Here is a 13,086-nt window from a genome sequence, read left to right on the forward strand (position 1 = left end):
GTTACCCAGAGGTCTAGTGACAATACTATAATTGCAGTCATTTACTTGTACTGTGCAAAGAAGCAGCGCCTGCTGTATGGATTGGGAGTTGGGTCTAATTCCACACAAGCAAAGAAAAAAAAATTGTTTTTACTTCAGTAAAGCTCTTCCTGACCTGCACTGTGATGGACAATGTTCCCTTTTTAAAAAAGTACAAGTATTACTAAAATAACTAGGCATATTAAGACACATATATGTGTATGTACATATATATGTAATTGAATTATCTAAGTAACATGGGAGAAGGCAATGGCACCCCACTCCAGTACTCTTGCCTGGAAAATCCCATGGACGCAGGAGCCTGGTGGGCTGCAGTCCATGGGATCGCTAAGAGTTGGACACGACTGAGCGACTTCACTTTCACTTTTCACTTTCGTGCATTGGAGAAGGAAATGGCAACCCACTCCAGTGTTCTTGCCTGGAGAATCCCAGGGATGGGGGAGCCTGGTGGGCTGCAGTCTATGGGGTCCCAGAGTCGGACACGACTGAAGCGACTTAGCAGCAGCAGCAGCAAGTAATACATACTGGTCCCAAAAATGTAAATTTTGAAATACATAAAATTTTGTGGTTTTTTTTTTTAAAAGTAATTATACCTAAGCATACCCTGTAATTTTTTTTCACTGACTGTATCCATGTAAGTCCTATTGTTATTGTGTAGTACTGTAACTCTCTTGTGACCACATGGACTGTAGCCTGCCAGGCTCCTCTGTCTAAGGGATTTTCCAGGCAAGAAATACTGGAGTGGGAGAGACCCAATTTCCTTCTTAAGGGAATCTTCCCAACCCAGGGATCAAATACACATCTCTTGCATTGGCAGGCAGATTCTTTACCACTGAGCCTCCAGGGAAGCCCCAAGTCCTTATAGCTGTCTGCTGGGTGTGACTATTCTATAAATAAACTCTATTTACTTCTGCCTACTGAGGAATATTTATTCTATTGTCAACTTTGAGATGCAAGAAATACCATATTCAGCTTCCTTGCTTATACATATGGCATGCTGAGTTTGGCAAATCTTTTTGAGATTTTAATAGGCAAAGGATAGAATGAAAACACACAGGGGATGCCACTGAAGGGGAATCAAGGTAGAGATGCCAAATCACACCTTACTTACTTTAAAATTTTTAGTTCTCAACCAGAAGGATTCTCTTCATATTGTTATGAGGTATGCTAAAAAAAAAATAATAAGACTGTAAAAATTAGATAATTTGAACATGTAGCAATTATGGAGTAACTGGTGCTGAACTTGCTCTCCTTCCATAAAGAACTGGAAAATTGGACAAACTATGTAAAATAAGTGTTTTCAGACAGTGTTCAGCAGGCAGTACACGCCAGACTCCTGGAGAAGGGAAACGAACAAACCTTATAGTTTCCCCTACTTCTGCCTTTAAGGCAGTTTGCAGAGGTTCCGAGGAAGGAAAATTCAATCAAAGGACAGTGGTGTTGCTGAGTTGAGGAAACAGAGATTAGGGTAGAGGGACATTTAAGTGGTTGGAATTTATGCATCAAACCACTAGGGAGAAAAGAGCCACAGAATGATCTTGAGAAATACGCACAAGTGTTCTCTTGGATTTGGGGCTGAACACTGAATTGTGCCCACATATGGTGAAATTTGGGCTTCCCTGGTGGCTCAGACAGTAAAGAATCCACCTGCAATGTAGAAGACCCGGGTTCGATCCCTGGGTCGGCAAGATCTCCTGGAGGAGGAAATGGCAACCCACTCCAGTATTCTTGCCTGGAGAATCCCACAGACAGAGGAGCCTGGCAGGCTACAGTCCATGGGGTTGCAGAGTCAGATACAACTGAAGCAAATTAGCAGGCATGGTGAAACTTAGAGACTGAGCAAAGAACAACTAGTGGGGATCAGCCTAGCAATTTCCAGAGGTCACACAGGGCTGAGAGCCATTGGAGTTTTTACCAGCCACAGGGGAAGGATCTCACTGAATATCCAGAGTATCCAGAAGAGACCGTGGAATATCATGCCTTAGGAGTAGGCTAGACTAGCCCTTGGAATAGTCAGTATGAGACCCAACTTAAAAACAAGGCTTGAAAGGAATAAGCTGATTCACAAACTTAACTGCCTTCTAAAAACCAAACAGACCTCCTCAACATTCAACGCTGTCTTAAAACAAAATCCGCTCAACAAATGAGTGTTCAGCTCAGTCACAGATATGTAAAGAAGTGGGAAAATGAAACCCATGACAGAAGAAAAATAGATCCAGAAATGACAGAGATAAATGACAGAAGTAATAGTCATGTGCTCTTAAACAGTGGTCCCCAGTTTCTTTAGCACCAGGGATCAGTTTCCTGGAAGACAGTTTTTCCACTGATCGCAGGGGATGGTTTCAGGATGATTCAAACACATTTATTGTGCCCTTTATTTCTATTATTATTATATCAGCTCCACCTCAGATCCTTAGGCATTAGATCCTAGAAACTTTGGGACACCTGCTCTAAAACATTAATTATAAATACTTTCAAGGATCTAGAGGGTAAATATAAGAAGGGAAGAAGTGCTAAATAGAAGAAAGAACCAAGTGAAATTTTAAGAGTGTAATTTATATGGTCTTTACAAAAGATCCTAGACTGTGAAGAAATATTTGCAATACCTGTCAAAAGACTTGTACTCAAGGTATATAAAAAAGACCTCTTAAATGAAGAACAAGAATTCATTTTTAAAATGAGCAAAATATTTTTCAGTAGACATTTCACAAAAGATATACTAATAGGTACTAGGAAACATACTTAAGAGAAATGCAAGTGAAAACCACAGTGTGATAACAAAATAGCCTACTAGACAGGCAAAACTTTTAAAAACTGAAAATACCAAGGTTATAAAGCAACAGAAACACACATACACTGGTGCTGGGAATGTGAAATGGTATTATTTTAGAAAAGTTTAAGGTTAAACATACACTTACGACCCAGAAATTCCACCCTTACGTATTTACTGGAAAAAAATAGATGTGTATACATCAGTGTTCACAGCGCTTTATTTTTAATAGCCAAAAATTGCAGGTTACTCAAATATCCATCAACAGGTTCATGGGAAAAAATACTGTGATTTACAATGGGATATTCTCAGAAGGGCTTCACGGGTGGCTCAGTGGTTAAGAATTCACCTGCTTGGGCAGGAGACACGGGTTTGACCCCCCAGATCCCTGGAGAAGGAAATGGCAACCCACTCCAGTATTCTTGCCTGGACAGAGGAGCCTTGCAAGCTACAGTACATCGGGTCACAGAGTCGGACACAACTTAGCAAATGAACAACAATACTCAGCAGTAAAAAGAAATGCAAGACTGATACATGTAACAGGTATTAATCATTTAAAAACTGCTCAACAAAAGCCAGACACAAAATAGTATGTACCGTGCAGTCTCCTTTGTATGAGATTTAGGAACAAGTTAAACTAGGCTCTAGTAACAGGAGACAGATCGCTGGTTGCCTAGTACCAAGTATAGGGGTGGGAGGTTGACTGGAAAGGAGGGAACTTGGCATGATAGTAATGTTCTACATCTTGATTGTGGTAAGTAATTACACAGGAGTGCACATTTGTCAAAACTTAAAATGAGTCCCATTTTACTGTAAAGTATATGTCTATAAAATTGATTTTAAAGTGTACACCCTTACCCCATATCAAAAATCAGTATGTGTTCCAAAAGTAATTTCAAACATAATGAATTGATAGTAATTGATAGAAGGGTAGGTCAGCAAAGGTGACTGATTTTAAGACTCAAACTTGAAGGTTTTCCTGTTTATAGAGAGTGAGTGAGTGAGTGAGTGAAGTCGCTCAGTCATGTCCGACTCTTTGCAACCCTGTGGACTGTAGCCCACCAGGCTCCTGCGTCCATGGGATTCTCCAGGCAGAAATACTGGAGTGGGTTGCCATTTCCTTCTCCAGGGGATCTTCCCGACCCAGGGATCGAACCCAGGTCTCCCGCATTGCAGGCAGATGCTTTAACCTTTGAGCCACCAGGGAGTTTATAGAGAAGCTCTTATTAAAGGTACCATCAGTGATGAGGCTGCTCCCTTGATTTGTGTACTTTATGCTGTTGCTGCTTAGTTGCTTCAGTCGTGTCTGACCCTGTGAGACCCCATGGACTATACAGCCCGCCAGGCCCTCTGTCCGTGGAATTCTCCAGGCAAGAGTACTGGAATGGGTTGCCATGCCCTTCTCCAGGGGATCTTCCCTGGCTATCCCAGGGATCGAACTCTGGTCTCCCGCATTGCAGGCAGACTCTTTACCATTTGAGCTACCTGGGAAGCCCACATATACTATTTCCAGATAGACTATTTTGTTGTTTTCATCTGTGACCTGAGATGTACTCATTTTTCTATTTGAGCAGCCCTATGCTTCACAGCATATAAATCAACTTACGACATAGGTATGAACTAACTATGCTATTGTCCCTAGAACCTATAGTAGTTCCACCAGTAGGAGCTAATGATCTTACAATATCTGATATTCTTTCAGAACACTTTTATTCTTTCTCTTCAAATAGATTTGACACTTAAGTGTATCTAAATGAAAATATTTAGCTTGATTCATTTTGGGCTAATATTTCTACATAAAGACATTCCAAAATTATATCTGATGTAAAGTGTACTTCATATTTTACATGCTTGTACAAATTAATTTTTCCAAAAGTTAAAATTCAGAGGTGATGGCAGTGGAGGTGAGGGGAGAAATGAAATAGGCAGATCACAAAGGATTTGGGGGACAGTGAAAATATCCTGTATAATACTGTGGTAGAGGATCCATGTTGTACACTCATCCAAATTCACAGAATGTACACCACCAAGAGTGAACCCTAAGTAAACTGTGGGACTTTGGGTGATTATGATGGTAGTGTGAGTTCACCAGGTGTAACAAACATGCCACTCTAGTGGGGGATGGCAGTAATAGGGAGGCCACGCGTGTGGGGGGTGGGAGGCATACGGGAAATCTCCGTACCTTTCTCTCATGCTGTGAACCTAAAACTGCTCTAAAAGATGGTCTTTAAAAAAACAAATTGTGACATTTAAAAAATCGGTCATTTCTTACTAAACCTAACAGGACTATTTTTCTTCACATAAGGTTCCCAGGTAATAACCAGTCAAAAGAATAGTGAAAATTAATTCCTTCCCAATAGATCGTTTTGGCTAGTCAGTAATTCAGCTTTCTTGGGTAACAAAAACTGTAAAAAAAAGAAACTTTAAAATACAATTTTAAAAACAATTGGTGGAGAGTAATTTTTAAAGTTTATATTGAACAGACATTAATAGGCAAATGTCTCATATCACAGAGCACTTTTTACAGTAACATGTTCTAAATATGCTTATGATTGTCATTGAGTAAAAATTTAAATTTATGTTATTTACCAGTTAATACACAGGACATATATAAGATCTTTTCATTTAGTAGAGGGTCACCATCATTAATTTCACAACTGATGATTTTATAATAGGTCCTTCTAGTTCTTGATGGTCATTATTGAAGTATATAATACATTGAAGATATGGCCTGTACAAAGGCAGAACAAGGATCTTAATTAGAATTCTGACAAGCCCACTCCAATAAAATGATGAGATTATTTGTAATTGATGTCACAATCAATTACCACTTACTTCATCATGAACATTCTAATAGGTCTGGCCTTGGTATTGGCCCCAGGATGTTGCTGAGTGAGTGGCTGCCCTGCTTATGCTGTTATTGAGACAGGGGGGCACATTTTCAGTCAGCATCCTAATGACCTCTTTTGAAGTCTATTAAATTAATGACCCTGTCACACTGTTTTGATCTCTCATAACCTCAGTTTGGGGTTTGTATAACAAATTAATGTTTGGGAACCATGTGGCAAAAGAGATAGGTCTTTTTAAAAGTTGAAATATTAATACTCCTTACTAATATTTAGTAAAATTTATTTTATTTTGACAGAGATAATAGCAAAAATGCAAACCATAGGGTCTGACTATATTTTACAAAAGAACTTTAGGACATTCCTTGCTACCTCCAAAAGACATAATTTTTTTATTCATAGTATCCATATTTGTTTTGAAAGGGGGTGCTTTCTTCTCTAATTCTAGGTGCCAAAGGGTCATGTCTGGTTAGAAGGTGATAATCTACAGAATTCTACAGATTCCAGGTACTATGGACCTGTTCCATATGGACTAATACGAGGACGAATCTTCCTTAAGGTACTACTGTTTTCTGCTTAAGATGCAGGCTTCTTTTCTGAGCTGGGGAAAAAAAAAACAAGAAAAGAAAACCAGTTTCTTTCAAATGATCTTTGAAATCTTTAGGCTGTTACAATGGCTACACCTTAGGAACATGTTAACCATAATAGCTATAATAAACATTACCACTCCCCCATTAGCACAGGTAATTGAGAATATTTTTGTTTGAATAACAAAGTTCAAATTACTTTAGTGGTAGCATAAGAAGCTTTTAACTTTCCAAAATTTTAATTTTCTCTCATACAACTTTTCTAATCATATTCATACCCAGGGCACATATTAATATGCATTTGCAGAAGAGCAGTCTAGAGTCCAGCTAGCTGGAATGCAGGGATGTTCCAGTTGTTAGTAAGTTGTTAGTAAGTTACTAAGAGTCATGTGCATCACTGTAGTAAATCACTGAGTCAGAGTAAAGATTGTTGTTGTTGGCCTTTCCATTTTGTCACAGGCAGTAAGGAGAAAAACAGACATGAGTACTTGGTGCTGTTGGATAATTTACAGGATTTTTTACACTTAAGCAGATGTTATACTCAAGTGCTTAGGCTTACAGTTAATTTTGACAGTCGTGAAAGAAAGTATACACACATAAACATCTTATTTCTTATATAATGTTTGAATGTTGCACATTTTAGATTTTAAGTATGTACACAAATACAGATTTACTTTCTACAGTGTTATTTTGATGTGGAAAATTTGTTCTTGATTGTAGAATAAGGAGAAAGGGATGACAAGGGAAATATGATGATGCTAATAACATTGCTTTATTGTCTTTAATCACATTGATTTTACAGATTTGGCCTCTGAATGATTTTGGATTTCTACGTGACAGCCCTAATGGTCACAGATTCTCTGATGAGTAGCAAACATTTATTCTTTTGATTTGATTATTGTCTTCTGTTCAAATGAGTTTACTGTCACTAAAACCATGTACTTACTAATAAACTATTTGTTATTCAATTTTAGTTATTTTTAATTGTTAAATATAAAGAATAAGCACCACACACTCTGGAAGCTATATTTGTTCAAAATATATGGATAAAAATATAATCCAAAATAAGTCATCTAAATTTAGATATAAAAGTATTTTTAGGGAAAACCTAGAACAACCTCACTTTCAAATTTTTGGTTGTATAGGTATAATGAAAATAATTTACTCCTCTTGAATATGCCTCAATACTTTAGCTACATTAACAAAGTAGAGTAGTAACTAGTCTTATTAAGTCCAAACCAATAATAAATACCAAGAGTTTAACCTAATAAAAAGCTGCTAAGTCATATGCTTGGCTCAGTCATTTGAAATTAAGGGAGAAAGTTTCAGTGATCCCATAAAAGATTTCTTAAAAATTTTTTTAAATGAGTTCTGACTTACTCTGTGCATAGAATAGTAAATATATAGAAAATCAAAGTCTTTATAGTTAGCTATAATCAATAAGAACACACTTAAAAAGTCCATTTCATCATACCAGCCACACAATAGCCATGTTTTCTGACTCCAGGGCTATCCTTTCTACAGTTGCCATTTCACTTTATTAACTTTGAGATAACCTAATGAATATCCATATTCAACTTTCATCATGGGGAAGCTAGGCTTACATGTTATTCACAAAGATTCTAATCTAATGACCTGAGATTTGAGAGAGTTGTGTAAAAGGTGTATTACTTTAGCAGCTAGATATATCAAGTTACTTCAAAAACATAGCAACTACAAAAGAATATGATGATTCTATGACCCATTAAACAGAGAAGGCACTGGCACCCCACTCCAGTACTCTTGCCTGGAAAATCCCATGGATGGAGGAGCCTGGTAGGCTGTAGTCCATGGGGTCACAAAAAGTCGGACACGACTGAGCGACTTCACTTTGACTTTTCACTTTCATGCATTGGAGAAGGAAATGGCAACCCACTCCAGTGTTCTTGCCTGGAGAATCCCAGGGACGGAGGAGCCTTGTAGGCTGCCATCTATGGGGTTGCACAGAGTCAGACACGACTGAAGTGACTTAGCATCAGCAGCAGCATGACCCATTAAAAGAGACATACATACACGAAGAAAGGAAAATTTGTACTTTGTACCAATAGGAAAATGAACCAATAATAAAGTTTTCAGGTGGGAATTTATTTAATATAAATTTAAATTCAAGACCCCTTTCTTGTGATCTATAAATATAAATACATATGAATGATGAAATTAATTTTCTCTTAATCCAGGTAGCCTCTGCTTGACAGTCTTATCTTTTCTCTGCAAAAATAGAGCTGACAAAAAAAAGAAATCCTTTTTTTTTATCAGCTTTATACATTTGCTTGAATGGACAGGGTGGAGTGGCCTCTCCTCCATGTGTCTGAATACACTAAAGAATTCCACTTAGTGAACAATGTCAGCAATAATGAAGGAGTTCGATAATTAGTGAACATGTATCACAAGAAATCAGTGTAACTTCTTCTGCTTCATCCTTTGAAACACTGTATTTTCCACCACATCGACAGCTCAGAGAAAAGGAATGATCATCTGCAAAGAAAATAAAAAACACTTACATGTAAATACATGTAAATTCACAACCTTTTTAAAAAGTGCAACTATTTCACAAAAGTGCAAAATAAAAGACCTGTCAATATAAAATATATATAAATGAAAAAATGTATATGGGCAGTGTTTCTAAAAATTAGTTACTAGAAGGTCATTATCTGTGGAGGAGAAGGATGGAAACTATGAAACACTAGGCCAAAAGTCTCCTGGGGGAGAGGAGATGCTCAGAAGTGATCAGTGAAATTTATTTGAAGTCTTATGTTTCTTTAAGATTCATATAAATTTTATATTCTTCTGCACTGTGTTTTTCTAAAGTATTACTGTGCAGGAAAAAGAAATAGCCCTACTTGTCTTATTGTCAAGGAGCATCCCTTTGCCTGCAGTATATCATTTCAGAAAAAACTGCTGAATTCAGCAGATTGCTGTCTCTTCTGGTATCACACTATTTGAGGAATTCTGATTAAAATATTAGGTTGGTGCAAGGTTGATATTGGAATACATTCTAAATGTGGTCATCATTTTAATGCACATTTCTCACTTTTATGTTTTTTTGCTAATGAATAATTATTTGCTGTTTATATTTATTTTAGACTAGGGAAATGATGTTAAACAAGAAGCAAATTTGAGTTCAAAATGAGTCGTAAAGCAGTGGAGACAACTCGCAACATCAGCAACACATCTGGCGCAGGAAGTGCTAACAAATGTACAGTGCAGTGGTGGTTCCAGACGTTTTTCAAAGGAAATGAGAGCCTTGAAGGTGAGTGTGGTGACTGGCGTCAGAAGTTGACAATTACCAATTGAGAGCGGTCATCGAAGTTGATCCTCTTACAACTACAGAAGTTGCTGAAGAACTCAACGCTGACCATTCTACAGTCATTCAGCATTTGAAGCGAATTGGAAAGGTGAAAAAGCTTGATAAGTGGATGCCTCATTGCATGTAAAAAAAAATTGTCATTTTGAAGTGTCACCTTTTATTCTACACAACAACAGTGAACCATTTCTTGATCAGATTGTGATGTGAGATGAACGGTGGATTTTATACAACAACCAGTGATAACCAGCTCAGTGGCTGGACCAAGAAGCAGCTCCAAAGTACTTTCCAAAGCCAAACTTGCACCAAAAAAAAAAAAAGGTCCTTTGTCACCGTTTGGTGGTCTGCTGCCAGTCTGACTGCAGCTTTCTGAATCCTAGCAGAAGCATTACATCTGAGAAGTACGCTCAGCAAATCAGATGCACTGAAAACTGCAGCACTTGCAGCCAGCATTGGTGAGCAGAGTGGGCCCAGTTCTCTCCACACCACCACCCGACGGCACCACCTCACATCCAGCTTTTCACAAGTTGGACGAACTGGCTACGAAGTTATGCCTCATCCACCACATTCACCTGACCTCTTGCCAACCAACCACCACTTCAAGGATCTCGACAACTGTTTGCAGGGAAAATGCTTCCATAACCAGCAGGATGCAGAAAACGCTTTCCAAGAGTTTGCTGAATCCTGAAGCATGGATTTTTATGCTATGGGAATAAACACGCATTTCTCATTGGCAAAAAATGTGTTGACTGTAATGGTTCCTATTTTGATTAATAAAGATGTATTTTAGCCTGGTTATAATGATTTAAATTTCATGGCCTGAAACTATAATTACGTTTGCACCAACCTAATATATAAACAAACACTATGGCGTTCTTTCAGTGGGGGCTACGTGTGTGTGCTGTTTGGTGTTTACAAAGGATGAAAGAACCAAAAGGACAATCACTGAAGTGAGATGCCCAAAGGAGGCAATATGGTGCAACATTTTGCCTACTCATGGTGGAAATTTTATAAGTCTCTCATCTTCTGGTAAGTTGAAATACGTTTTTCTTTTACCTGAAAGATCTCTGATCCACTGGTTATTTCATTTTACTGTCACTGAAGAATAATTACTGATCATATTATTTTACTAGCATCATGAAAAAATTAGGGATAAATGAACTAAATCTCTAAAGATACTTATAATCAAATATCTTCAGTTCAGTTCAGTTGCTCAGTTGTGTCTGACTCTTTGTGACCCCATGAACTGCAGCACACCAGGCCTCCCTGTCCATCACCAACTCCCAGAGTCTACCAAAACCCATGTCCATTGAGTCGGTGATGCGATCCAACCACCTCATCCTCTGTCATCGCCTTCTCCTGCCCTCAATCTTTGCAAGCATCAGGGTCTTTTCCAGTGAGTCAGCTCTTCACATCATGTGGCCAAAGTATTGGAGTTTCAGCTTCAACATCAGTCCTTCCAAAGAACACCCAGGACTGATCTCCTTTAGGATGGACTGGTTGGATCTCCTTGTAGTCCAAGGGACTCACAAGAGTCCTCTCCAACACCACAGTTCAGAAGTATCAATTCTTCGGTGCTCAGCTTTCTTTATAGTCCAACTCCCACATCCATACATGACCACTGGAAAAACCATAGCCTTGACTAGACGGACCTTTGTTGACAAAGTAATGTCTCTGCTTTTTAATATGCTGTCTAGGTTGGTCAAAACTTTCCTTCCAAGGAGTAAGTGTCTTTTAATTTCATGGCTGCAATCACCATCTGCAGTGATAGTGATTTTTTGGAGCCCCAAAAAATAAAGTCAGCCACTGTTTCCCATCTATTTCCCATGAAGTGATGGGACCAGATGCTATGATCTTTGTTTTCTGAATGTTGAGCTTTAAGCCAACTTTTTCATTCTCCTCTTTCACTTTCAAGAGGCTCTTTAGTTCTTCACTTTCTGCCATAAGGGTGATGTCATCTGCATATCCTACGTTATTGATGTTTCTCCTGGCAATCTTGATTCCAGCTTGTGCTTCCTCCAGCCCAGCATTTCTCATGATGTACTCTATATATAAGTTAAATAAGCAGGGTGACAATATACAGCGTTGATGTACTCCTTTTCCTATTTGGAACCAAATATCTTCATTCAATCCCATAACTTTGTTTTTTAACATCAGATCTCATCATATGCCATGAAAAGAAAAAAAAAATCAGCTGCTTTGTATTTATTCTCTAACCAGGTTTGGTCTTAGGAAGACAATCAACTAAAAAAGCCAACTCTACATGTTTCTTTTATCAGTAAACGTTAGTCACTCAGTCGTGGTCTGACTCTGCGACCCCATGGACTACAGCTCACCAGGCTCCTCTGTCCATGGGATTTTTCAGGCAAGAATACTAAAGTGGGTTACCATTTCCTCCTCCAGGGGATCTTCCCGACCCATGGATCGAACCCGGGTCTCCTGAATTGCAGGCAGATTCTTTACCACTGAGCCACCAGGGAAGCCCATTAAAGAGGAGAGAAGCTTAGATTTTTCTAAGACTTTTCTATGCTGTGCTGTGCTTAATCGCTCAGTCATGTCTAACTCTGCAACCTCATGGACTGCAGCCCGCCAGGTTCCTGTGTCCATGGAGATTCTCTAGTCAGGAATACTGGAGTGGGTTGCCATGCCCTCCTCAGGGGATCTTCCCAACCGAGGGATTGAACCCAGGTCTCCTGCATTGCAGGATGACTCTTTACCATCTGAGCCACCAAGGAAGCCCAAGAATACTGGTTGGATAGCCTATTCCTTCTGCAAGGGATCTTCTCAACCCAGGAATTGAACTGGGAACTCATTACAGGTGGATTCTTTACCAGCTGAGCTACTAGGAAAGGAAAGGAAGGAAACATTAATTCACAATGCTGCTTTTTATTTTTCACCACAATGTTTTTTTTTATCTGTAAAGAAAAATAAAAAATGTTTTTTTTTTAATCTGTAAAGAAAAATAATTTAATCTTGAATTTTAAAATGCTAACATCCCTCCCTAATCTGAGCTAACATATTGTGTAATACAGCATGATTCCAAAGTGATTTTTTTTTATTGTCTAAAAATAAGCATATTCTAATCATTGCTTTTCTTAAATCTCCCTCTTGTTTTTTTACCACCTCACTGAACACTGAGAAACACTGTGAGGTGACTTGTGCTTAGTAAATGATGCAGAGACCACCATGGGCTACTGTGGAGTTTTTTCATCAGTGATTCCAAATGTTAACTTACATCTTGTTAACTTTCTTCTTAAATTATTCTACTATCACTTAACAAAGTGTTATCTTCACAGAAATCATAATTTTAAATATACTGAATGAAGACAAAACATACGAGTTTATAACACTTAGTGTAAAGGCAATGGCTAACTTCATTCTCTCAAGTTCTTCAGGTTTGCCTCAATTTTAAGCATAATAAAATGCATCATTTCCTACTTGGTCCTTCTTAGACCAAGAAGTTAATAGTTTGGCTATGTTTATCATGTAGGATTTCATCCA

At 38.3% G+C, this 13,086-nt stretch overlaps 2 protein-coding genes across 10 annotated transcripts in view; one reads left to right on the top strand and one right to left on the bottom strand.

The window, feature by feature from the left end:
* The window catches only part of IMMP1L (inner mitochondrial membrane peptidase subunit 1), a 76,132-nt gene extending 65,737 nt beyond the window's left edge, over window positions 1-10,395 (top strand). For 4 of the 8 annotated variants that reach the window (XM_027562763.1, XM_027562761.1, XM_027562764.1 and 1 more), the window contains 2 exons: window positions 6,104-6,214; window positions 7,045-7,210. In XM_027562763.1, coding sequence (XP_027418564.1) covers window positions 6,104-6,214; window positions 7,045-7,113 — 180 coding nt within the window. In that variant the 3' untranslated portion in view covers window positions 7,114-7,210. Of the gene's footprint in view, window positions 1-6,103; window positions 6,215-7,044; window positions 8,741-9,364 lie in introns of those variants that run through there. The other 4 variants (XM_027562758.1, XM_027562759.1, XM_027562765.1 and 1 more) reach the window with 3 other exon arrangements.
* DNAJC24 (DnaJ heat shock protein family (Hsp40) member C24) overlaps window positions 6,290-13,086 on the bottom strand; it is a 78,401-nt gene continuing 71,604 nt past the window's right edge. For both annotated transcript variants that reach the window (XM_027562768.1, XM_027562767.1), the window contains one exon: window positions 6,290-8,756. In XM_027562768.1, the coding sequence (XP_027418569.1) occupies window positions 8,626-8,756 (131 nt within the window). In that variant the 3' untranslated portion in view covers window positions 6,290-8,625. The remainder of the gene's footprint in view (window positions 8,757-13,086) is intronic.

The sequence above is a fragment of the Bos indicus x Bos taurus genome, chromosome 15 (assembly GCF_003369695.1).
Source record: "Bos indicus x Bos taurus breed Angus x Brahman F1 hybrid chromosome 15, Bos_hybrid_MaternalHap_v2.0, whole genome shotgun sequence".
NCBI classification, from domain to species: Eukaryota; Metazoa; Chordata; class Mammalia; order Artiodactyla; family Bovidae; genus Bos; species Bos indicus x Bos taurus.